Source organism: Centroberyx gerrardi, chromosome 14, assembly GCF_048128805.1.
Source record: "Centroberyx gerrardi isolate f3 chromosome 14, fCenGer3.hap1.cur.20231027, whole genome shotgun sequence".
In the NCBI taxonomy this organism is placed as follows: domain Eukaryota; kingdom Metazoa; phylum Chordata; class Actinopteri; order Beryciformes; family Berycidae; genus Centroberyx; species Centroberyx gerrardi.
The window spans coordinates 28,762,602-28,789,531 of record NC_136010.1 but is presented as its reverse complement, the minus strand read 5'-3'; the positions used below and the strand labels follow the sequence as shown (position 1 = coordinate 28,789,531).

Genomic DNA, 26,930 nt, shown 5'->3' with positions numbered 1-26,930 from the left:
TCTCCCCACCTACAGTATAAAGTCTGCACTAAGTAATACCTAAGAAGACAAACAGGGGTCATTATTGGTCCGGTGGTCCCCAAGTAAAATGAGGAATAGTTTAAGCTATTTATTCTCTACTAGTTAAATGAGAAAGCAGAATAGCTGCTCTGATCACAGATTTCACTCTTCCTTGAACAGACAGACAACAAATGTCTACTAAGATGAGGTTCCCGAGACAAAAACTTTATCAAATAGCAGGTCTGTGAGACCCTTGCAACTAGCGCCGAAACCCCTTTCAAAACATGTCAGTTCAGTGTTAGCTTATGTTATACACGCGATAACACTTCTGACCTTTGAGTCGTTACGGTTTTCTGGTAGTTTCGGCACGAATCCAATAAGCCAAGCAACACTAATTTCTATAAAATGTCAACTTTAGAATAACTTCACACTGCTTGCGACCAATGTCAAGCTTGAGATGTCATTGAAATACGTGTTGCTTGGTGTATTGGATGTATGCCGAATTAAGAGTGGACTTTATTCTTCTCTTTGGTAAAGGTGTTAAGTGATGTCCTACCAGTGGCCGATAAACACGGCCACTTAAACTGAGGATTTTGAACATAGTCTGGCGTGACATTGTCGCCATACGAGAGAACGGCACGTTTTGTGGCTATTTTTGACCACGCGACTTCCCGTAGAAACACATACAGTCGCATGATATGCATATCGTAGCGGACTCAGCATTTGAAAGAGCCCCTTATGTCTGGGTTGAGTTGAACTGCGTTTAAATATGGTGTAAAATGTTGTAGAGGAGGCTGTCACCGTGACCGGAGGATGGACAGGCGTGGTAAGTGTGTTTGGCGGCTAATAAGTAACGCTCCCTCCCCTCCTGACAGCAGACAGTTTACACAGTATGGTGTGTTTACTAGCTAAAGCCAGCCAGCGGTTGATAAGGAGCTAGCTGACAGTGCATAGGGCTGTCTCTTTATCACTGACAACAGGTTTTGGTGGCAGTAATGTTGTTTGTGTATTCACAGAGCGAGCTGCTTGTCAGTTCATCTATAAACTTTACCAGTTTCTCTTGGCTTTGGCTTTCAAAAGATGGGTTAACTATATTCTGCAAATACAAAACTGGTTAAACAGAGTTTAGATGGGTTTACCTTCAACTAAGATAACAATAAAACGGTTGAACTTGGGTTGTAGCAGCAGCAAATAGTAATAGGACACGTCAAAGAAAATAGAATATACAGTAAATAAGAATAGAGCAAATGGGGTATGTAAACATAATGCAACCGACAATTACAACACCAGAGCTCAACAGCATCTTTCAGGGTTTGCAAAATAACGGCAGTAGAACATTCTCAGACAAAGATAAAAAAACCCAACCAAAATTATTAAATATAGGCAGTATGACAATAAATGATCAATTAATGAGAATGAGAGATTAATGAGATTGTAAAAGCCCTCTTTGCTTTTAATGTGCAATTTAAAATCTAAACACTTCATGCCATGTATACAGTCAAAGGGCTGACAGTACATGCAAAATCATTGGCAACTAATCAGCAAGGTGCACTTTGAGGCTAATATGGTCTCATTGTTTATGCTATGCTGCTAATACTACTGCCAGTGCTATTACTACAGTATTGATACTGCTACGGCTACCACTACTACTACTACTAGTATTCCTCCTCTTCTTCCACCAACTTTTCTTGCCTACCCCGCCCATTCAGACACCCCGGCTGTGATATTCAACCACCTCCACACTGGTGAAGCCGCTCTATGATCCATGACATACATCTTCCCCTATGTCATATCTTTCTAAAGAGGGATGGCCTCCATCCAAACAGGAGAGGTGCTCAGATGGTGTCGGAGAACCTGGTGTCCTGCCTCCACTCCTGACAAGCTGATGTGGTGCGAGATATATTTTCCTATTCAATACCCCCTTTAAAGGAATTTCCCATAGATAAGATCTTCTCCTGCCTTAGACACTCGGCTGCACCCTCAGAGCCTCGCCCTGTGGTCATTAACACTAGGAATCTGGGTTACATTCCCCTGCAACCAGGAACTCTTTCCATCCACGTTTCAGTATCCATCAGCTTTGGCCTACTTAATGTGATATCCTTAAGTAACCAGTCCTTTATCTGTAATGACTTCATTATCTCTAAAAAACTAGACTTTTTCGTGGTTACTGAAACCTGGCTGAGTCCAGATGTCTCTGCCCCATTGCCCGTTCCTCTTATTTTTTAACAAAAAGGTGGAGATGCTCGCCATCTCCCCTCCCGACCCCTCCCGTCTTATTAGCTACTCAGAGAAACAACGCCTCTCTAAACCATTTCAATCCTGTTTCCATTTCATCTCAAGGAAACTGTATGTCGTATGAAGAGATGTCTCCTAGATGTGGTCCAGCAAAGTTCCTCGAGGAGGTCTTCGACACAGCTGATTCCAGTATTTTGGAAATAATAAATAGCTCCTTTGGCCACTGGAATTTTCCCCTCCACCTTTAAACATGCAGTAGTCCAACCTCTCCTGAAGAAACCTAGCCTTGACCTATCTAAACTCAGTAACTACAGACCTATTTCCAAACTGCCATTTTTAATCTAAAACCAGAGAAAGTTGTTTTTAACCAATTGACTTTTTCTGACTTTTTTTAAACAGCAACAACATGAGAAATTTACTGCTAATACTACTACTACTGCTACTAATACTGCTACTACAAATAATGATAATAATATCAGTGACAACCACAACAATATTAGCATTACACATTTCTTAACGTTACAAAGACCATAGTTTAATACAGTCAGGTGTCACTCAGGCCCACCAAACAAAAGAGAATGTGCAGGCTGCTGACCTTGACATAGCGTGTGGACTAAACTGGTGTCAGACAGTTTCTTGAGGTTCATGTCAATCTACTGGGTGGTTTTTGCCTCTTCAGCTCAGATGACTGTCTTGTGTCTGGTGGTTTTTAGCAGAGTCACTTCCTTTAGTGTGCTTTGAAATGCTGGCAAGTTTGCCCTCTGCAAGGCTCAGTTTCAAGATGAAACTGATGGGATTTCTCATGCTGGTCCACAGCTCATGGGGCAGTGCAGGATTTATAAGGTCATATTTTTAGGACTATAATTTCTACACTGACCTTGTTAAAAGTAGTCTTCTCCTGAAAATGCAGGTTGCCATCTAAGCAGAGTCACTTATCTTTGGTTGAGAAGGATGATTTACTAGTGGCATAATGATGACTTTCACATGTCTGCAATTCCTGCTTTGGGGTCTGTTTAGCTGTGGCATGTGAATGGATTGGTTACTTGAAACCAGTTGGAAATCAATACTAGTTTATTGTAACTGACTGTTTAGGCAACAGGGGCTGCTACATTGTAGTCTTATTGTGAAATAAGGAATGGGTTGCTCTTTAAAAGGGAAGTTTAAGATGTGTCCCAGTCTAAATAGTCTAACGCATAGTGAACCAGGAAGGATGGCTTGAAACCGTGTTCAAAAACTACTGGGGTTTGTGTGCAAACCTGATGTGTAACCTGATATTTTGGGTTGCTTTTGTTGGGCAATGGCCTAGTTATGGCAAAGCAAGCCAGTGCTTTGGCAAAGAACCCACTGCTTTTTACAATCAGCCTTGATAATAAACTCGCATGATTAATACAAGCACATGCATAGTACTGCAACTTAATGAAAATTCTGATGGCCTATAATTTGTTTGCTTCTCAGACAGAATTACAGAATTAAAAATTGCCCTTACTGCTGGTGGAAAAGATAAAATGACACGTTTAACAATCTTATACTGTAGCCTGTCTTCCTTTGTGCGATAACGATGCCAGCTTTCCCAGCTTGTCAATATGATAATCGTGACCACTGACTACCAATATGAAAGTAGCCTAGATGTAAAACTATTTATCTTCTCGTTGGTGTACGTATCCTACGTCTATTTGCCATGTAATGGACGTTTACTGATGTAAAACCAAAACTCCTAGTCACCTCGGTTCCATTGTCGGACGTGAAGCTAAGCCCAGTTGCGGCTAACGCCTGTTATTGTTTTAGCCTTTTTCCTGGCGTTACTTCTCCTTTCTCATTGACGAAATGGGAATCTGGGCGCATGCATCGCTAAGCCTGTTTAAATACTGTGGGTTCACTGTTTGTGGTGAGCCGTGGTCCACTTTCCAATAAAAAAAGAAGAAAGAAGCCAGTTAGAGGCTATAGCTGTCCGAAAATAGACGCATTGACAGTAGGAGGAAACGTAAGCAGGTGGAGTGGCTCGTGCGGACCGACAGGTAACGCTAACAGGTGGGAATTCCACTCGCAGCCGTCGAAATTAGCCCACTTTATGATGACAATTTCGGGAAACGTTGAGCTTAGGTTTGCGGTCTGGAGTTGATGGTAAGCAGGCTTCTTCTTAAATGTATTTTAATATAAATGAAGTGTGTTTTGTTATGAGGTTTTCGGGAACACGAAATCTTTAGAAGCGGAAGCGATAAGCGAGTTTTTGGGTAAACAAACAAACATAACCCACTTTACGGTACTTTATGGTATTTTTATCTCCTATGGTATCACCATAACATTCCTATAATATTCCTATAGGGACTCTGTGGTACTCAATAGTGAGTTTATAGTGAACTTATAGTAGTGAACTTATGATACTTTATCTCCTCTGGAATCCCTACAGTATTTCTATAGAGACTTCTAGTGTTTCCGTGGTACTCAGTAGTGAGTTTAAAGTGACCGTTTTATACTCTATGACAGTGATTCTCAACCTTTTTCATATCAAGGACCCTAATTTTGCACACATTAGAGCCACGGACCCCCATTTGATGAGATTTTGTCTCTCAGACCCAAATCTGAGAATGTTTTTATTGTTAGATATGATTTTGTCCAGAACTCCATGACTATCTGTATTGTAGTTAGAGAGATAACAGTGAAACTATGATCAAAACAGTCATTCTTCTACATTCTCTAACAGTGTTAACTTCTTGTAAATGAAATAATGGTGAAGTTTAATAATTCAGCAATTTGCTGGGGACCCCCTGGAACGCCCTCAAGGACCCCTGGTGGTCCCCGGACCCCACGTTGAGAACCACTGCTCTATGACATATATATATATATATATTTTAAATCTCCTATGGTATCTCTATAATATTCTCATAATATTCCCATTGAGTTAACGTGTGTCTGTGGTAGTCAATAGTGAGTTTTTGGTAACCTTATGGTATTTTTATTTTTCATCTCCTGTGGTATTACTATGTGATTCTCTGTAGTAGATGGATGATATTTTGAAGTTTTACTATCACTGCATGGTATCCTCAATTCTGTAATAGGATTGCTATAGTGCTTTTCTAAAGGAAGCACATGGAAGAGAACATATTTATCCATGAACACTTTATTGTACTTTCTGACCCAGACTATCACTGAAGTATTGTAAAGCTTAATGGGCCTCGCAGAGTTGCTTTCTTGTGATGTGATTTATGATGCCCAAGGGGTCAGACTGCATCATGGACAACTGCTTTACATTGTGTGTTTTGTTAATATTGACTCTGTGGGTGCAGCTCAGTTCATGTGAATGTTTATGCAGAGTAATGTCCTGTAGGTAGTGTGCTGGAGCCGCAGAGCGGGCTTCCCTCGCCCAGCCCAAGAGACCCCCTTCTCAGTCCTGAGTCACACATGGTAAGAACCTTCCATAGTGTTTCTACTGAACCAGACCAGTGATGGTTAGGCTATACACTGAAGAACTGATGGGTTTAAGTCAGATCAGATCAAACTTTAATTCCCTGTGGAGACATTGGGTCATTGCCGCAGCGGAGAGAATGAGACAGTTGGCGAACATATTGTGAATAATACTTCAAATTAATAAATAAAGATACAGTGTCCTCCTTGACAGATTTACAGGTTGAAGTGTTTGTGTGTGTGTGTATCCCTTATCAGTAGAACCTGGATAGAGAAATGTGATGGGGTGTGAAGATATGCACTGTAAGCCATTTTACATGATCACATGTACAAAAGGAGGAAAAGTATAAACAGAGATATGTGCATTGTATGAGATAAATACATTGATAGCTATCACCTTGTTAAATTTACAGATGGAGTTAGCAATTAAACAGAAATGAGTCCGGACGTGCAAAATGTGTATTGTTAGCGTTCACGGATGGTTTTGATTATATTCTATGTTTCGTTCTTGAAAGCAAAACACACTACTATTCCGATCTGGCAGCTTCACTGCTTTTTGTCATGCAAAGTGGGTGTTGATAAGCTAAGCTGCTGGTTGTAAATTAACAACTGAATGACTTTGAGCTGACTGTCCACCTCCTCTACCCTCCCAGGACGTGCAGGGGTACAGGTGGGTGTGCTGGCGGGTGTGGTTGTGTCGCCTGGCTGCCATCCTCTCCCTGGGTCTTCTCCTGATTGTGTTTCACTGGCGCCCGCGGCTGGCCGTCCTCGCCCGCTGCAGCTCCTGCCCGCTGGCCTTGGCAGATATTCTACTACTAAGAGTAAGAAAATAACTAGCTTCCAATGACCCCCTTAACACTGGGTGTTAAAATGTGTCTCATGTTCTCATGTATACATGTTCAAATCGGATTTCTCTTTACAACGTGCACGTCTCCTCTGTAGGGCTGCAACTAACGATTATTTTCATTGTCGATTAATCTGTCGATTATTTTCTCGATTAATCGATTAGTTGTTTGGTCTATAAAATCTCAGAAAATGGTGAAAAATGTCGATCAGTGTTTCCCAAAGCCCAAGATGACGTCCTCAAATGTCTTGTTTTGTCCACAACCCAAAGATATTCAGTTTACTGTCATAGAGGAGTAAAGAAACCAGAAAATATTCACATTTAAGAAGCTGGAATCAGAATATTTTGACTTATTTTTCTTAAAAAATTACTCAAACCGATTAATCGATTATCAAAATAGTTGGCGATCAATTTAATAGTTGACAACTAATCGATTAATCGTTGCAGCTCTACTCCTCTGATAAAGTCCTTTAAGATTGACAGTAAATACTAGGGTTAGACCGATATATGGGTTTGCTGGTATATTGGTATATTGGATATTTGCCCCATCATTGAGTAGGTATGGTGGGTCACCCTGTCCGTAAAGAGCTGATAACCCTAAAATAATTTAATTAGTCTGGATTTCAGTGGAGAATTTTAGTGTCCCATGATGGTCTAAATGCTGTTTCAGAGGCTTTTCCACCCTTTTGTAATTTTTTTTGCATGAAAATGGTCAAATTTAAAGATGTAAAGATATTGCCTATCAGCACAAAATATCGTCTATCAGCGACTTCAGTCTAAAAATATTGGTATCGGTATCAGCCTTAAAAAACCCATATCGGTCGAACCCTGGTAAATACCTCATCTTGCTTGTTCCCCATCCACCAGTATCCTGACAATGCATTTTTACAGCATTTACAAATGGCTTGTGGAGAAACAGTGTTGTTTGTCCCATTAAAATCCATGTTGTGCTCTGATTCACTGCATAAGATGCTTACAAACTATATTGTGTGTTCTTGTGTCTCCTCCTTCAGGACAGTTTCGGCCAGCAGTATGTGGTGGAGGTCCTTACAGAGGAGATGGAGGAGGGCAGGTCGGCTCCGTGTCTCTATCTTCTCACAGCATCACCTTTCAAAACTATGTTTAAGAGAATTGTTGAAAAGTGATAAAGGGGTTGTAGACTGTATGTAGGAGACTGAAGACTCTACTTAATTAGTTTCTCCCCTTTCAGTATGGAGCTGGTGGGAGACCTGGAGGATCGTGACTGGAGAGATACAGTCCAGCTCCACAAAGAGGAGGTAAGGAAGGAGGAGAGTGTTTTAACTGACGTGCTAAGAGATCTTCTTCCCCAGAATGACATCGATTACTGTTGTCTTTCAGAAAACGCTGCTGCGCTACTACCTGTTTGAAGGGCTGCGCTACGTCTGGCTGGCCAGGAAGGGCGCTTTCTGTCGCGTTAGGTACTGAATTAAGCACAAGGGTTTGACCAGTATGGGTTTTGAAGGCCAGCGTCGACACTGATATTTTTCGATTGAAGCTGCCGATAGCCGAAATTTTGTGCTGATGTTCGAAATCTTGAAATTTCACCATTTTCAGCCCAAAAAATTCCAAAGATGTATTCAGTGTTTCCCCCAGAATTGTGTTCTTGTCATAGTGGAAAAGCCTCCGAAACATCATGTAGACCATCATGGGACACTAAAACTCTCCATTGAAACCCTATGGCTTCCCATAGTCAACAAGCATCTAACAAACTGCACCATATCCATCATATCAAAGGTGGACGACACTGACTGGCTATTGAATGAACAACCAGTATTCTGTTATATTTGTCTAACCCTATTATGCACAGAAACACAGAGGTACAACAGGCATCCCATTAGTTTGGTTGGCATTTAAAAAAAAATAGAGAAGATAGTTCTTCATTTTTTGTTACATGCAATATTCAGTTGGTGTTTTGGCCTGAGATTAGTCAAGTGAAACTTGCACAGTTTGGTTTTCTGATACCGCTACACATACATCAGCAATACTGTAAACCACTGTAAATCTGTTTAAATCAACAATATATCATTATAAGCACGATTAGGATGAGTTTGCCCATGATTTGAAACATGCCATATTGACCCCTATGTCTCGTAGGCCAAAAAACATCTTAATATCAAACAGTATATAAAACAGTTATGTTTTAAGTAATATAGGTAGGAGTTGAACTTTTCCCTTTTGTACCCTCTTTGTCTGCAGTCTCCTCAATGAGGACTGGACCTGCAACGATCTGTATGGCTTCCAAAATGGCCTGAGTCCCCTGGAGCAGAGCTTGAGGTATGAAAGCGTGAATGAACGGAGGAACAAACTGGTTATTTAATCTTGAAGGGTGCCACTCATTTATTCATTACCTCAACTCTTTCAGGAGGCACATCTATGGGCCCAACCTTATCGATGTGCCTGTGAAGTCTTACATGCAACTGCTGGTTGAGGAGGTGAGATAGAAAATGATTAGGCAAGCAAATTTAGTGTTGGAACAGATTAAACCAACCGCTTACCACCCATGCTTGGTAAGCAGTTATTTGCAAAGAAACGTGCAAAATATGTGCTGTATTCTCCATTGAACCTCCTTGCTTCTGTCTCTCTCTTCATCTGTTTCTTTAGGTCCTCAACCCATTCTACATGTTCCAAGTGTTCAGCATTACCCTGTGGATGGTTGATAAATATTACTATTATGCCACCTGTATCTTTCTTATTTCTATCTTCTCCATCAGTATCTCGCTCTATGAGATCCGTAAGGTGAGCCCAAAGACCCAGGCTACTTACCCTGACCATAGTTGGCATACTTCTTTCCCTCCAGACAATGGAGGTGTATTTAAGATCCAGTTGTAATGGGTAATATTCCAAATATCCTATTTGACCTTGTACTTTACACTCCACAGCAAAGCACCACTCTTCGCAGCATGGCCCAGCTAATCACTACTGTCACAGTACGAAGAAGCTCTGGAGGTGAGTTTTTCCATATGTATTCTTATTCCTATATGAAATTTTCTCATGGTTTTAGAAAAGGATCTATCTCAAATTGTTGTTTTGGTTGATATGACCCTCTTTGCACCTGGCATTAACATGCGTCCTGGGTGATCAGATTGTAATCAGAAAATCCAGGGCCCTCATTTATCAACGTTGCATAGAAAAGGTTCTACATTTTCTCTTTTCTCTTACAAATACAATTTTGAATGTTCGTACATACAGGAAAATTGTTTTTTGTTAATGGGCATACGCACACCTGTAAGTGATCTACCTTGATAAATACCACACATTCTGAATCACCAACTTGCTCATGCACAGCCAATCATTAACAAAGATACGCCCCAGTTGACCATGGTGACAACCTTCCCTTTAAATACTGGGAAAATGGCACTGTTGTCTCCCTAACAAACAAGCAAAGAAATCCAGCCTGGGTGTAGGTGAGAGTCTGGAGGCAGAGCAGTGGCAGAAATATACAAAAATGGTTTGAGGCTGTTGCGCAGCGGTGTCGCCAAATCCTCAATTAAAGCAAGACAAGCCATTTTATGCACACCACAATCAATGTCTTATTGTTACCTTTTATATGATCGACCTGTAGTCCTACACCCAAATTGTCTACACCTTGAATGTCCACACCCATACTAATATTTAAAAAGATTGATCAATTAGCCATTTTAAATCAGTATGCTTAAATAGTGGATATTATAGTTGGACTATATGCACTGTCTCAATTGTTTTGCAATGGTATAAGATGTACTTTTAGTCTTAACTATTGTACCCTAAAATAAGAAATATGAAAGATATGAAAAACGTCCATTCATTTGATTTTCTTTCTTGGTGGTCTTTCATTAAATAGATGGTAATAATACCATCTACCTAATGAAAGGTAGATCAGGTTAGCTAGTGCAAGACCACCATATTAATACAACATGGTCAATGTTAGAACAAAGTGTAAAGCAAAATGGAATTTGTGATTTTTGGATCCAAAGGTGAGTGTCTACTACATGCCTTTATAACTCTGTTGTTAATCTGAACAAATGTTAGGAAGTGAATCATGTTTAATGTTAATGATCAAATGTTTTTATGCCTCACTGAGTGAGGGCCAGGTGAAGCCTTTTATTACACTGTAGCTATCCAGTCCCTTTGTGTTAAAACCAGAACTGTCTATAAGGACTTGATGGCAGGGTCTTAACAGCAGTCTGTTTTCTCAGAGGAGGAGTGTGTCAGCTCGGTGGACTTGGTGCCTGGCGACTGCCTCGTCATCCCTCAGGAGGGTCTGCTGCTGCCCTGCGACGCCGCTCTGCTGGCTGGGGAGTGTATGGTCAACGAGAGCATGCTCACAGGTGATCACAATGCCACAGAGAGCCTTCAAAATACAGATGGGGTGTATAGGCAACTTCAGCCTATTGTCGAGGCCATCACTATTGACTGTGGAACCTCTCATAGTGCTGTTGTCTGTGGTCTATGAAACCCTTTCAGAACCCATTGGATAACCTCAAAAATGCATGGTGGTCAAGCTAAAAACAAAACTGTTGATATTTAGGAGGTACAAGGTATTTTACCTGATGATAATCTTTTGATTGTCAGTGAAAAAGGCCTGCAAAGTAAACCTTATTCTGGCCTGTTTCCTCTGTGGGTCTTGCTGGAGGCTCTCAGTAGTCAGTTGCAGTTTAGGGTTTGGCTTTTTACAGAGGACTTCATGAAAAAAAAACATTTTATCCTGGATATTTTGCCTAGTTCAGGGAGAGTTACATTTACCCAAAATGTAAAAATGGAAACCAAAATTGACAGTCCAAAACTTCCATCCGAGACAAAAAGAAATCGCTCAAAGTCGTTCAGTATCTTCAGTATCTTCTCAGGGAGATGTCAGTATAGCAACCTGTTCTCCGTTCCTGTGTCCAGGTGAAAGTGTCCCGGTGCTGAAAACCCCACTGCCGGCTGGTGAGGGGAGGTACAGCGCAGAGACCGAGCGCCGACACACCCTGTTCTGTGGCACTCAGCTCATCCAGGCCAAAGGGGGAGGGCCAGGAGTCGGGGGAGCCGTTGCTGTGGTCACCAGCACAGGTGAGGGGGGAATTATACAACTTTCAGCTGTGTTTTTCCTGTACATATGCCAGTTTTAGTCAGAAGCCATAATGAACTCTGATGTAAACCCAGATATGGTTTTTCTGCTTGTGTCCCTCCCTCAGGATTTTTCACAGCCAAAGGTGACCTGGTCAGCTCCATTCTGTATCCTCAGCCAATCAACTTCCGCTTCTACCAAGATGCTGCCAAGTTCCTGCTTGTCCTGGGCGGTATTGGTAAGTGTATTGCAATACCAGAGGCAAACTTTCCAGTGTTGTGTAGTCCTGCTAAATCAGATATTGGGCTTGTCCTGGAATAGCATCAAAAATGTTGCCTTAAAATTTGTTTCTGATAAAACTGAAGCCCTAAGTAAAATGACAAGCAGGTCTACAGTAGTGCTGCTTGATGCTTCTGCAGAGCTATTTTTGCCTAATAATTCAGACAGTAATTGAGCATGCATTAATTAGCATTTCCCAATATTCTCTTTCTTGCTTCAGCTCTGATTGGCACCATTTACAGCTTTGTGGTCCTCAGAAGATCCAATGTAAGTGTTATTTTTATTACTCAGCATTGACCTGATGTCATTTTGTACAGATGGGACGATATGCTTATCTCACGATGCAATTTGATGCGTTATATGGGGTTCACTATTCAATACAACCACGATACGATGTAATAAATAAAAGTCTGACTACGACAACAAAGTCTGACTGTGCAGAATTATGTTTATTTCTGAGTCACAAATCTTTCTAGCGATGGCACTGGCTTGCTGGAATGTAAAAAACAATTTAATAATGTCATTACAAAGTGCAAATAATATAATTTGGATGGAGACCTTGTGAAACTGTGATGGGCGGCTACTAAAAAAGCTAATATCTCGATTCATTTTCCTGCCCCATGATACGTATTGTCACCTTTTTGTATTGCGATATATTGAATTTCGATATATCGTCCCATCCCGAACAGATACAGTATAATGACAAGGGAGGGACAGATGTATCTTCTGCTTTAGTTCTCTACTTTACATGGCAGCAATAAATAAGGCAATGTCACTGACTAGTTGACGGTGTCCCCAGGTCACCGTGATGGAGCTGGTGATCAGGACCCTGGATATTGTGACCATTGTGGTGCCCCCTGCCCTGCCCGCTGCCATCACCACCGGCACCATCTACGCCCAGCGGCGGCTGAAGAGCCAGGGGGTCTTCTGCATCAGTCCACCGCGCATCAATGTCTGCGGCAAGGTCTCGCTGTTCTGCTTCGACAAGGTGAGGGGGAGCCCAGAAACTGAAGTGCATGTGTGGAGGGGAGTAGCTGTTACATTCCACTTTGTATTCACCATTCTTCAAAACGCATCATGACTTGATGAAGGACACATATTGCAGGAAGTTGAATTATGAAGTGTACCAAAAATGTGTGCCTCTATAAGCAGCTAGGCTATGCAGTTATGACTTAAACTATGGATTTGGTTTCATCAGGACTTCAAGAAATAATGTATATGAGGAATAGTGGAGGCTATTGGAAGCTACTGCTATAGCTAGTGTGTTTAAAATGGCATGAGTAAAAATTAGTGATCGTGATGAGTTGATTGTTGAAAAAATGGAATACCAGTTTTTTTTTTACAGAGGATATTAACTACATTTTCCCTGCATTTTTAAAAGCGTTATATTGTATCAGCACTGTATTGCATACAGTCCCTTTCAGAGCACATGTCAGCGTCTCTCTGTGCTGTTGTCTCGCCAGACAGGAACTCTGACGGAGGAGGGTCTGGATGTGTGGGGGGTGATGGAGGCCGGAGCGGCCGGTTTCTCGCAGCTGGTCCCAGAGCCCAGACTCCTGCCCCCGGGTCCCATGCTGTCCGGCCTGGCCTGCTGCCACACCGTGGCCCTGCTGGGAGGCCAGCCCCTCGGAGACCCGCTGGAGCTCAAGATGATCGAGTCCACTGACTGGGTATGATGCTGTGAAGCTTTGTTTGTGTGACTCATTATTTGACTTGACAATGACTTTGTAAAGAATTTGTAAAGACACAATGATATTGACTCCGTTTATGTGCACGCAATAATTAAATTAGTCTCAACTATATTGTTCAGCTATATACACAAACAGAAAGATAATATTCCATCAGGCGAACAACCACCAATATGAACAGGAATATTTTCATTAAAACAGTCAAGCGTTTTTCATTAAAATACCCTATCTTCATATAACTTAAATTAGTCTGATAGTCTTTACTATGGTGTATATTATGAATTTATCATGAAGACTGGAGAAAAAGGTGGGTAAAATCTATTCCACAAATAAAAAGACTACCTTTTTAATTGGGATTGAATATATCGTCATGTGCCTGCTCCACCATAGGTAAAAAAAATCTTTCCTTCTCTAAATTGAAGTCTAGGTGCTTTCATTGTATTTTTGTTGCTCCTATGCAACTTCCCCATCATTTCTGCAGTGCTCAGACATGAGGCATTAAGGCATGAAATTCAAGGTATGTTGGGCAGGCGTTACAACTTGTGAAAAACTCACAGGAGCAGGCAGGAGTGTGTCTACATATACAACCCTCTTCAATAATGTGACTAATACAGTCCCCACATGTTTTAATTGCAGAATTGATGCTCAAAATATTCTCATAATTTCATTAAGAACATTCACAGCAACAGCTCTACAACAACTAAAGACTGTGATTCCGGTTTTATAATAAGTTTTCTTCTTTACCTGCTCACAAAGTGTAGCTGAGGTTTTATATTTTGTTGTTCAGCTCGCTACACAATCCTAGCATCTTGCTTGTGCATCCTTCAGGCCATTCATGTACCCACTCATATAACATTTGAACTCCATCTTACAGTGTGGTAATGCGCATCTGTACCTGGTATCTCGTTTTCTAGACACTACAGGAGCCAGAGGGAGATCGAACAGCGCTGGATTCAGAGTTCGGAGGTCACAGAGTTCTGGCTGTTATGAGACCCCCTGCACAACAGCTCCAGCCTGAGGGCAGTGTGAGTGTCCTTAGTAATTAAACTGGTGAAAATGCTGAAAAACAAGATATATAGTCAGTGGTCCAGTCCAAGTGAAAGAGTTGTCTAGGTAAACTGTCTTCTTACTGTCATCTAATCATAAAAAAGAACCAATATCTGACTGAGTGTTCCAGTCATGCAAGAATTTCTCTTCTTCTCTTTCTCTTCCCTGTCAGTCCACCAGTGAGGCGGCGGCCATCGTGCGGCGCTTCCCGTTCTCCTCGGCCCTCCAGAGGATGAGTGTGGTGACGGTGGCCCCCGGGGGACACCCCGCCCTCGCTTTCATCAAAGGAGCTCCGGAGATGGTGGCTAGCCTGTGCTTAAAAGAAACTGGTCAGTTGGATTGAAGATGTTTTTCACTCCGAAGTTCATCTGAGGTTTTTATACTAGGGCCGACAGTATGTGACAGCTCAATCTAAGTGTTACATATCTTGAGGCTGTAAAAAAAACTTTGTTTACATTTGCAGTGTATGGAAACACTATAGTAAAGCAGCCCTTCCTTTTGAGTTGTGATGAGTTAAGAAACTACCAAAAAATCTGTTATTCTCCTTTAGTACTGAAACTATTAATTGATTAGTCTATCAACAGAAAATTATAATTTTGATAATCGATTAATCGTTTTAGTCATTTATCAAGTAAAAATACAAAATATTTGGTGGTTAAAGCTTCACAAATGCTAAGATTTTATTACTTTTCTCTGTTTCATATCAATATACAATGAATAGTTTGACTGCTGGTCAGAGTAAGTAAGCTATTTTAAGAATCACTTTGGGCTCTGGTAACTTGGTTACTATTTTTGACATTTTACAGATAAAATGATTAATCGATTAATCAAAAAATTAATCGATAGATTAATTGATAATGAAAATAATCATTAGTTGCAGCCCTTTTCTCCATATACAAGTTAAACCCTAAAGAGCATGAATATTCCCAAAATGTAGATGATTAAATTGATTCTAGCTTGTGTCTTTTAAGCCTAAATGTATATAGAAAATGTTGTGCTCAATGTTTACAGTGCCGGCACAGTTCTCAAGCATACTGCGCAACTTAACCAGCGAAGGCTTCAGGGTGCTTGCACTCGGCTACAAAGCATTAGATGAGAAGACTGACTTGGGGACCATTGAACGGTTAGTCATTAACACCCCATTCTGTATTTCTGGTTGACTTTTAATAAGTCCTGTCTGGCTGAAAGAGATAGAGCTGAGCATTTCCTACTTACTTTGGCGGTTTGATGCTGCAAAAATGGCTCTCACTGGGCATTTTTGGAGTGTTGACGCAGTTGTGTGTCTCTCCACAGAGGGACGGTAGAGAAAGACATGCAGTTCCTGGGCTTGCTGGTGATGAAAAACCTGGTGAAGCCAGAGAGCGCCAAGGTGATCAACACCCTGAGACTGGCACACCTTCGCAGTGTCATGGTCACCGGTGAGGGATATTTTGCATTTGTATCCAAGCATAACACTTTGCAAATATATCCCTGTATGTCTTCAAGAAGAACTCTGCCATGCCAAACTCTTGTTTTGTCCTTCTACATCTAGGGGACAACATTTTAACTGCAGTCAACGTTGCAAAAAGTTGTGGGATGGTGGGGTCTGACGAGAAGGTGATATTCGTTCATGCCACCCCTCACACCGCCCAGTCCACGCCCACCCTGAGGTTCCACCTGGGAGATGGAGGGGCCGCCACCTCCCAAGGCTCAGCAGAGGTCGTTACTCAGGTTGGTCTTCCGGTCAGACACTCTTGTCCACACGACAGTACACTGTTCCCGACTCTGTTAAAGGCTATTAGCTGTACAATATTGTGAAAATACTTTTTAGAAGTCTGGGAAGACTCTCCCATTGACATTCCTCCACTCTTCATAATGAGAACTGTGGCCAGACTCAGCTGTTGAGTGCGTCATATAAAATGTATTTGACTCTGTTTACATCTGCCATTCATGTGTACGCCATGCATGAATGAGCTCATCAAACAGTTAAGATGCAAATGTTGCTGGCATGAGAAACGAGTTTAACGACTTGTCTATCTGGCATTTCGTCAGTCCAAATGTTGGGGAAGGACGATAAACCCTCTGATGATTTAGAGGCAAATCCGTCCTCAGTGCGAATTGTTTTGAGTTTACAAAAAGGGATCATCATTTGTCCTCGGGAAATATTTTGGGTAGGAACCAGAACTTTGTTTTAGACTTAGAGCTGTTGCTGCATCTCAAAGTAATAGGACTAATCTATTTAATCACTTCAAGAATCATCTCAAAATCCTGTTGTATCCGTGCCTGAAGGCTGCTGTAGCATCCTGTCCTCATCCTCTCTCTCTAATTTAGTTCCCAAGTTCATTGAGACCAATAATGTGATTCATAATGGTGATCGCAATATTGTAGAAAGTAGCTGATATTATGATTGTAGCCATAATTGTGCAGCCTCAAAATGATGAATATCGAAGGGGATGATCTTTTGTTAGATGTCAGACTGAGAAGAAGTTGTCATGGTTTTCTTTTCGTAGGCAATCATGATCTTTGATTAGAAATTGAATCTCAACATTTGTCCAACCTGACACATTTGCCTTGCTGTGTGACTTTGCAGCAGTGTGAGGAATTTTAATGTGATTGCTGGAGAAGAAATGGTACTCATTACTGCCCTTGTTAGATAAGTCTGGTTGGCTCCCTGTCGCTCTTGTGTCGGCAAACAAAGTCTGAACTAAATCTATTGAGGGGAAAAGGCCACATTGCAGCAGTTCATTCAGTAATGCAGATTATCAGTGTGGGATGGTTCCCTAGATGCTTGTTGTACTGTATGTCTCACACAGTATCTGCAGGCATAGTGTATATGCTTTGTTACAAAATGTATTCTTTGGATTCAGAAATGAAAAGTCTCACTGATTGATGAGAAATCAAAGCACTATAAATGTCCCTTATTTCATTGTTTGATTCATTCAGTCCTCTAGACTGTAAAACATTTGACTGGCTGATTGTTTTTGTCAGTTTCAGTGATTAAGCAGTTATAGTAGTGCAAATAATTTATACACAATAAGCATAATCATGGCCTGCATTATGTACATATTTTCATACTACCAGAGTGAAATGCTTTTTTTCTTCTCTCCACAGGGCCTGTACCAGAGTGATATTGGCTATCACTTGGCTATCAATGGCAAGTCCTTCGCTGCCCTCTGTGACCACTTTCCTGAGTATCTGCCAAAGGTGAGATATCTTTCTTAGTCCAGGGGAAGAAAAATCACCAAAATAATACTCAAGTTTTTACCCGTTCTGATACTTAACCAGGCAAACACACCAAGAACACATTCTTATTTAGAGCAACAACTGGAGGAGTAGTCACAGTTCTAATGATACACTTTGTTTGTTGTATAATCTTTTAAATCACTTAGTAAAACCCATTATATACATTTGCTTTGCTTTTATATTTCTTACCTTGCTTTCACTGCTTTTGATGTCGATTTTTATCTTTTTTTTTGTCACTTTTGTTAAGCACTTTGTGACTGTTTTGAAAAGTGCTACATACACTGATTATTAAGAAGAAGATAATTATTATAATATATTGTTATATTGTCATTGTAGGTGTTGATGCGAGCCACAGTATACGCGCGCATGGCTCCTGACCAGAAAACCCAACTGGTGAAGGAGCTGCAGAAACTGAAGTGAGTTCAAACACAAAAAAAGGATGGATGGGGAATACATAGCTGTGTATTGGGTAATATCAAGCAATATACAAGGATATGATTGATCTTTTGTTTTGCTCTGTGATCCAAGGTAGGGTTCGACCGATTGGGGACTTTGCAAGCTGATGCTGATATTTTTAGATTTAAGCTGGAAATAGCCGATATTTTGTGCCAGTTTGACCATCTTCATGCAAAAAAATCCCAAAACCCCAGAATTTTATTCTCGTAAAGATGGAAGAGCCTCTGAAACAACATTTAGACCGTGGGACACTAAAACTCTCCATTGAAACCCAGGATGATGATAATAACAATAACAACAACAACATATTCATAAATATACTTGCGTGGAATCTGATGAAAACGTTGCATTAGAATCAATTCAGCTTCCCAATGTAGCATCGATCAATTCTACAATAATGTAATCAATCAAACTGCATCATATCAGAGGTGGACAACACTGACTGGCCAATATCTGATTTTAAATAGGGGCTAATACTGGCAAACCAAAATATCAGTTTAACTCTAATCCATGTACCAGTGTCATAACAGTTGTATTTCACTCAAATATGACCACATTTTTTGTTGAAAGCATAACTGACAGCTGAAGGGAGCGGATCCTGACACTCAACAGCAGAGCTATCCTTACCCTATGCTTATTTTCACCCATCACCCCCTCTCTCTCTCTGTTACCGTAGCTACCGGGTGGGGATGTGTGGGGACGGGGCCAACGACTGCGGGGCCCTGAGAGCCGCTGATGTGGGGGTTTCCTTGTCCGAGGCCGAGGCTTCGGTGGCCTCACCTTTCACTTCCAAGACGGACGACATCAGCTGCGTACCGCTGCTCATCAGGTAAGCATGATTGTGAAGCAGGGAGGGGCTACTGCTCCCATGGAATAACAAGTCAAATAATAATATTACTCGTGAACTGAATTTCTCTCTTTTCTGTTCAGAGAGGGCCGCTGTTCTCTGGTCACCTCCTTCAGTCTCTTCAGATACATGGCCCTGTACAGCCTCATTCAGTTCTGCTCTGTTCTCATCCTCTACACAGTGAGTAGCAGTGCAGCACATCACACTCACACTTACAGTATAGGCGTCTTCCTCCGCTCTGTCCCTAGCCAGAACGGCCTCAAGATGACACTGTCGTTCATTTGTATTCATGTGCATCTTGAGTCTGAATGCCACCCATTCAAAACAATGTGGGTTCATTGTTTGTCTTGATCACATACTGTACAGCAGGCTGGTCAGAGACGAAATCTGACGCGATGCCTTCCCCCTTGAACATTTACAAAACAGATATATGTCTAAAAAAAATAAAAAATTCTTGGAGTTTTTCCATTTCTGAGACATTTAATGTGGATTTTAACAACAAAATCGAACTTGTGCTCAGACTTGTGATGCACATAAATACAAATAAATTGTAGCGACATCTTGAGGCCATTCGGACTACACCGTTCTCAGTGTCCATTCTGCTCCTCATTCATCCTTTCTTCTGTGAATAGATCATGTCATATCCCTTTCCCTTTATGTCCTCTGAGTGTTGTTATGATTAGGCCTTATGTCCTCTGAGTATTGTTGTTAGTATATCTAAAATAATTATTATTGTCAGTATAGCTAAATTGTGATTTTCTGGAAGCTGCTGCGTCAGCCTGATTACTAAGAGTCACCTGCGAGTGACCGATTCAGTTTGTTTGCCTAAAAAGTGCTGAGTGCTGAAAGAGTGCTGTCCTGGATTCTTATTTGTTACACATTTGTTGAGGACTCACATAAATGAATGAAAGATTCAAGTGAGGGTTGAGCTTAACAGTTGCTTAAAGCTGTGATCAGATGGGGCACTTTTTCACGGTTTCTTCACCCACCTTTGATGCTTAAGTAGCTCACAGTGAAACCTGTTGCTTCACGTTGTGTCCTCCCAGGTGAAGACCAACCTGGGCGACCTGCAGTTCCTGTTCTTCGACATGGCCCTGGTGACCCTGCTGGCCATCGTGATGGGGAAAGGAGGCCCCAGTGAGGAGCTGCACCCCCGCAGGCCCCCGGCCAGCCTGCTGGCCCTGCCCGTCCTGGGCAGCCTGCTGATCCATACCTCCCTGATCATCCTGGGCCAGCTGGCCGCTCTCTTCATCACCACCTCACGGGACTGGTCAGCACCCTCTTCATTGTCTCGCTGCTCAGATAATAAATCACCAAATGAATAGTGAAAAGAAACAAATCTGTCAAGTCCTACTCCTAAAGAATCTCTGCTTCTACTATGCTAAATAATTAGCATAGTAGATTATCTACCAGAGACACAGAGGTGATTTTGGTGCCAATCCTCTCCTTGTCACATATTGGGAAAGGTGACCAATGAGCCAAAATGTCGGTGTACTCCTTTAAGGTTTGAGGGTCCTGCTACAAAGTTTTGTTGTGGCAAAAAAAAAAACATTTATGCCCAGATAAACATGGCAAGATGCATTTTTCAGTGCATCTTCCTGTAGCAGACACACTTTATTTTTCTAATGGTTCATCCCTTGTCTCTCTTTTTTTTAGGTTTGTTCCACTCAATTCGACAGTGTCCGGAGCAGCCAATCTGCCCAACATGGAGGACACCAGTGTGTTTGCCCTATCCGGCTTCCAGTACATCATCATGGCTGTGGTCGTCACCAAGGGTTACCCTCACAAGAAACCTCTCTACTACAACTGTAAGTCATCAGACAACGCCCTTATGTATTGTACTGTAGGTTCATCTGGGGCCCACAATGCTGTTCTAAAAGAATACCATGAAATATCAGCTTTCAAGCATGTTTCAGTATCCCTTTACCGCAGGATGATTTGGTCTCTACTATGGAACAATTAGCAGAAATGATCTGCAATGTCGCTGTTCTTTGATTTCTATCTTTATGAAATAGATCTGTTTTGTGATTGAAATATATACTGATTTTAGACCCCAAGTACCAGAACTTAGAACTGATTTTCATTTTTTTTTTATATCTTTCCAGTCGTATTCCTCTGTATACTACTGACCCTGTTTGCTCTGATGATTTGGCTGGTACTGTATCCTGGTCCTGTCATTGGCAAAGTGCTTCAACTGTACAACATCACTGATATGAACTTCAAAATGCTGCTGGTCGCTCTGGCCGCCCTCAACCTCCTCATCTGCTTCCTGATGGAGGTGTGTATTTAATTAGCTGAAATAATTAATAATTGATAATCCCTGTGGGGAAGTTGGGTATTATGTGTTTACACAAATTGCCCAGAGAGTAGGCTACATTTAAAGGGAGTCTCCCTTTGTGTAGCCTAGATGTTGAGGGTGTGGTTAATTTGGGATTAGATAGTTAAAGGAATGCTTTTACTTCTTTCTTTTTTTTAAAAAAGTTTTTGGGAGATTGGCCTCCAAAATCATCCATCATCCCCAGTAGATCATTGACTCTGGTGCTCCATACTAACACTTTAGCAAACACTGTGTTGAGTGATGGTAAACTGCATGCTAACACTTTAGCATACACTATGATGAGTGACAGTAAGCTGCATGCTAACACTTAAGCATACAAGTGATTTTTAGCTGTACAGTCTCCCATTGCCCGCCACCTTCACTTCCTATGGCAACAAAACAAACAAAAGTCACACCCCAAGTCTCTTAGTTAGGAAGAGAGACCTTTCCTCAGAGAAATTAGTCCCTGGTTGTTAAAAACCTCTTCAGCCCTAGGCCTATTTCTCAGGCCTCCTGCCCGAAATGACATGTCCAAAATGAATAGAGTATGTCTCCACAACTACAAGGGCTATATGAATAATCTTGGTATCAAAAGAAAGGTAACACCTGTGGCTATAGAAGTGTCAGAATCAATATAGATGTTACTGTGTCAGAGTAAATTCAGCTAGAACATAGTAAAAAATGTAAATTTTAATTTTCGCCTGAAAAAAACACATTATTTAGAGTGAATACCACCTTGGAATTATGGGATAGTAGCCCAATTCATCTAGGGAGCAGTAGACCAATATCTGATGAGTACCTGTGCCAGGATAGATGCTAATAAAGTGAACCAGAGCAATTTTAGAGAGGTTTTAGTAGAGGTCGGTCCAGGCAGACCACCAAATGGTGCCATTTGGGTACCTTTGGGTACCATCAGTGCCATTTGACCTTTCTCAGGTACCAGACTGTAAAACTAATTTTATTTCACTGACATATCACTATAGGTATTCATTCCATCCAAATACAACTGTTTTTGACTTGTTTTGAAAATTCACCCAGACCTCTATACATTTTCCCATTCAAAGAAAACCATACAAAGGAAATGAAGTTTGACTCCAACTGGTGCAGATATATTTTAAACATTAGACCTTACATAGCTGAGAATATAATGAAACATGCAATAAAACCAAACTGTAAAAACAAAGGTAAAAACACAGGTAAAAACAACAATCACTTTTTAGATAAAACACAACACGCTGGCAAGAACTTTGAACATCTATCTAACTAATCTATCTAACATCTAACTATATTTACACTAATTTCCGTCGTGCCACTCCTGGAAGCAGTTATTTTTTGAAGTGAGGCACAGAGGGACCTGGTACTTCCTGCAGTACACAGGTGTCTTCACCCTTTGGATGCCAACATCCTGGCACCTCCTGCAGTACCTCCTGGATTGGGAAGCATCGGCCCCATAGTACATAGGCATGCAGGTGGGTGGTGGTGGTGCTGAGCCTTCAGCAAACTCCAACATTTCTGCAGCAAGCTTCTCCCTGAAAATCTTCTGGGTGTGTGGCTTTCTCATGGTGGGGTCATTCCTTATCTTATACAGCTCCTTGTGGAGAAGGAAACTGTTCGCCACTGCGATGTCCACAAAATGGTAAAAAAAAAGTCTTATACCATTTCATGGTTTTGTGGTGGACACTGTAGTAACTAATCAAAGCATCGGACAAATCCACACCGCCCATGCTTCGATTGTAGTCAGCTACAGCGTCGGGAACAGGTACAGTCTTAGTCTGCCACACACCAGCCTCTTTCACTTTTCGTTTGACAGTATGTCCACTGAAGGCTTCATGCACTGTAGAGCACATGGTCACTTCACGGGTGTCCATCCACTTCACAAACAGGAGTTTGTCTTTCCTTATCCACCGCAAATCTCCCCTCTCAGCCTTTTTGGGTAAGTCATTCTGCTCAGTCTTTGGAAAACCAATATGATTCTTCCTAATGGTCCCACAACAACTGATGTTTTTGTTGGACAAATCCTCAAAGAGGGCAGGGCTGGTGTAAAAATTGTCCACGAAGAGTGTGTAGCCCCCACCGAGCAGAGGAAATGGCATAAGGTCCATTACTGAGGAGTAGCTCAGACCCTGGCCTGTGGTTAACACACTCTTACCCGTGTACACAAAAAAAATCCATGTATAGGCTGTTGAGGCGTCCGCAAGCACAAACAGTTTGTACCCTCACTTTGTGGGCTTGTCCTTCATGTACTGCTTCATACTGATGCGGGCCTTGGACGCCACCATCCTTTCATCTATGGAGATGTTTTTATATGGCTGGAAATGTGCTTGGCAGGCAGACACTATGTCAGTGTACAGGGGCTTGATTTTGAAGAGTCTGTCATATTCGGCAGTGTTCCTCTTGCGGTCGTTGTCCTCATCTTCTTTTGGGTTGCTCAGGTGCAGCAACCACAAGATGGCTTCAAAGCCATTCATTTTTTCACTGGGGAAGCGGAAGTTATATGGCCATTCCCTTCTCCAGTAGTCCGATCTCTGATGAACATTTACATGGCCTGAGAAAATTATAATGGCCATGAAAATATAAAAATCGCTCACCGTCAGCACTTTCCAAACAAACTTCCTTCCAGCCTGTAATCTCTTGACGGCGTGGCATTGGTGTTGTCAATGAGACTACGGACTACAGAAGCGCTAAAAAACAGCTGGAAAAGAGAAAGGGGAGACCATGATGCGGTGGTGTCAAATGTGGGGCCAGGGACCCTGGCTGGCATGAATCTGAGTGGGTCTGGTCTTTTGTCTTTCTCCTCTCTGTTGTGCCACCTTTCTTCCTCCTCTTCCTCTCTCACTCTTGGAAGTGGCAGACCCACCTCGACCACGCTTCTTAGGATTTGCCGATTTGTATGACGCTTTCCTTTTTCTTTTGGGTTGCATTTCTTCAGGTGAGTCTGAGTCCGATGAGGGGGGGGGGGATGTTGATGGCTGAGAGGTGGGGGTAGGTGTTGATGGCTGTGGCTGAGGGGAGGGGGAGATGCTGGAGCAGAAGCGCGTCGAGTGGAGCGGCCTTGCTGTGGCTGAGAGGTGGGGGTAGGTGTTGATGGCCGTGGCTGTGGCTGAGGGGGAGGGGCAGATGCTGGTGCAGAAGCGGTCGATGGAGATGGCTCATAATCATCATCATCATCATCACTGTGGAACCAAATGTGGAAGAAAAAGAAATATATTCATTCACTGGCCTAGTTTTTAAAACGTAACTCCAAACAGACAAGTAACAATATATGGATGTTGGGGTAAACTAGTCCCTACCCGGGGATGCACGCGCCACAACTACGTGCAGACTTCCGGGGATGCGCGTGCCACAACTCCGCGCAGACTTGTCAAAAAGGTGCATAAACAGCGTAAATTTGTGAAAATGGAAAAATCAGCTCCGTCAGTCCCTGCCTATGCCAATGCTCAATGGCCATGTGCAGTTTCAGATTGATCGGCCAACCCGTTGAGGAGCAAAATGGATGCGGACAGACAGACGGACAGAGATTTCTTCATTTATAGTAGGATAGTAGGATAGTAGGAAGTAGGATAGTAGGATTGTGCGGGTAGCATGAAGTAGCAAAATCGCTAGCGCCACCTATGCGCGCATGCACCGTTAGCGTGTTTTTGCTACGTGCTTATGTAGTTGCTTGGTGTTGGAATTGTGTTTCGTTTAGGTAAAAATGGTTATCATGGGCTTTTAGCCGAGCTTCTTCCCGTTAAGTGGGTATGCCACATGAATATGTTGCTACATGTTAACATGCCCTTAGATGGCGTTTGCTGCAAGATGGCTCAGCTGCCCCCGGTTCCAGGGGCGCTCGGGATAAAACATTATGATATTTTTGTATATTTCCTTTAAATTTTACCAAACTCCTTCACAAAACTGCCAGACTTAACATAATTTAAGATTACTTACCATTTAGCTTTAGAGCTACTACAAGTTCCTATTTTCTCAGTTTTGAGATAATGCTAGTCACCTACTATCACTCAACATAGTGTATGTTAAAGTGTTAGCATGGAGCAGAGGAGCCAAGGATCTACCGGGGATGTATGGATGATTTTGGTGTCTATGTTCTCATCACTTAATACACAACTTGACCAAGAGGCCGATCTCCCAAAAACTCTGTTTTCCTTAAAGCCTTTGTTAATTGCACAATTGCTGTTCTCACCCAGGTGCTGATAGACCAAGGTATCCTGAGCTGTCTTTGTTTGCTTCGAGGGAACCGCCCGTCCAAGAAGCAGTACAAGCGCCTGGACCTCGTCCTGTCTGACTCCCCAACATGGCCGCCCCTTAACCAAGCCCTCTCCTCCACACAGTACACAGTCATTGGCCTGAGCTAGCATCTGCATGCCGCTCTGTTGGACAGTGTGCTGCTCACCCCAGCCAGAAAATGCCACAGATGTCTGAGCCACATCCACAACTCAACCAAACACAGCAAGGCTTCAGTGCTGCATTGCTACGGTGGTGTCCACCAACAGTGCAACACCATGAAAACATGGCCTAATGTTATTAATAAAGACTATTTTGTATACTGTGTGTGTTTGGAAGGGATTCATATTATCTATTGAATTAAGGTCTGGCACATAAGTGTATCCCTAGGGATGTTAAATACTGCACTTTCCATTCAAATCATACTAAGTTCTCTTTCAAACATTGATTTTCTATCTCACTATGGGGTACACATCTGAGTTCCCACCCACATCCCAGAATATCACTGCAACCCTTCAGAATGCTAGAGCCTCATTCCCAGGATCAATGTAAAGGATGTGCATTTGAGGAATGGTAGAACAGACAGTGCCTTTCCAGTGTGTTGTGCCAGTGGTTTTATTATTTGTGCATGGACTACTGGATAATGGAAAAGCCTCCTACACTATTAAAGTGTAACTGGCTGCAATTTCAGCATGCCATACAGGTTTTGGAAATAGTGGGGAAACCGACTGTATTAGCAGATCAAAGATGCTCACTGCCTACACCCAGTATTCAAGAGGATATTCTTCCTGTAGCAAGTGAGGAAACAACTTCTCACAATCCAATTATGGTCCTTTTTTATAGATCAAAAATCAAAAGCATCCTCAATCACAATCTGGTGTCCTCCTGTTCCACAGACAAGCTCCAGAAAGTTGTCTGCACTGCTGGTCAGCTGGCCTTTATCAAGGAACTGCATGGTACCAGGGTGAAGAAAGATGCAGGAAGAATTGCCACAGATCCTACATCCTACATCTATCTGCTTCAAAACCCTTGCTTAAGGAGTGCTGGTCTGTTGGTCTGCCGGTCCCTCTGCAAATCCCCACAAGCTTTGGAGTCCTTGGTTTATGCACAATCTTGCACTACTTACAATGTCTGTGTACTTCAGACTCAGGAATGTATGTTGTCAAATGCTCATTTCATTCATCTCAGTCTTGTATACAGAAGCATAACTTCAGTATACAGAACGTAGAGTGTTATCTTCTGTCCACCCTGTCTTGGCAATTAAAATGATGCTGTTATCTATGCATTTTTGGTGCACTCTGTGTATATTCATGTTGCTATTGCTC

General features: G+C 42.0%; 1 protein-coding gene across 2 annotated transcripts; it reads left to right on the top strand.

Annotated features, from left to right (window-relative positions):
• The first annotated feature begins 725 nt into the window (after positions 1-725).
• On the top strand, positions 726-25,930 carry atp13a2 (ATPase cation transporting 13A2). Of its 2 annotated transcripts, none has more exons than XM_071916663.2 (29): positions 726-826; positions 5,561-5,637; positions 6,291-6,458; positions 7,495-7,553; positions 7,692-7,758; positions 7,841-7,920; positions 8,699-8,776; positions 8,865-8,934; positions 9,104-9,238; positions 9,382-9,448; positions 10,678-10,809; positions 11,369-11,530; positions 11,656-11,766; positions 12,028-12,074; positions 12,607-12,795; positions 13,271-13,477; positions 14,410-14,520; positions 14,715-14,871; positions 15,554-15,665; positions 15,836-15,960; positions 16,074-16,252; positions 17,633-17,725; positions 18,101-18,180; positions 18,897-19,049; positions 19,151-19,247; positions 20,114-20,337; positions 20,724-20,875; positions 21,173-21,345; positions 25,569-25,930. In XM_071916663.2, exons 1-29 carry the CDS (start codon positions 814-816, stop codon positions 25,734-25,736), a joined length of 3,486 nt encoding a protein of 1,161 aa, XP_071772764.1. In that variant the 5' UTR covers positions 726-813; the 3' UTR covers positions 25,737-25,930. The 2 variants fall into 2 exon arrangements, with proteins under 2 accessions (XP_071772764.1, XP_071772765.1); XM_071916664.2 differs by lacking the exon at positions 726-826 and adding an exon at positions 4,253-4,356.
• Positions 25,931-26,930: the final 1,000 nt, after the last annotated feature.

Excerpts from the sequence above, each read along its gene's own strand:
- atp13a2 (XM_071916663.2), top strand. Across the intron at positions 12,075-12,606 it reads TGGTCCTCAGAAGATCCAAT|GTCACCGTGATGGAGCTGGT; the intron begins GTAAGTGTTATT and ends CGGTGTCCCCAG. Across the intron at positions 21,346-25,568 it reads TCATCTGCTTCCTGATGGAG|GTGCTGATAGACCAAGGTAT; the intron begins GTGTGTATTTAA and ends GTTCTCACCCAG.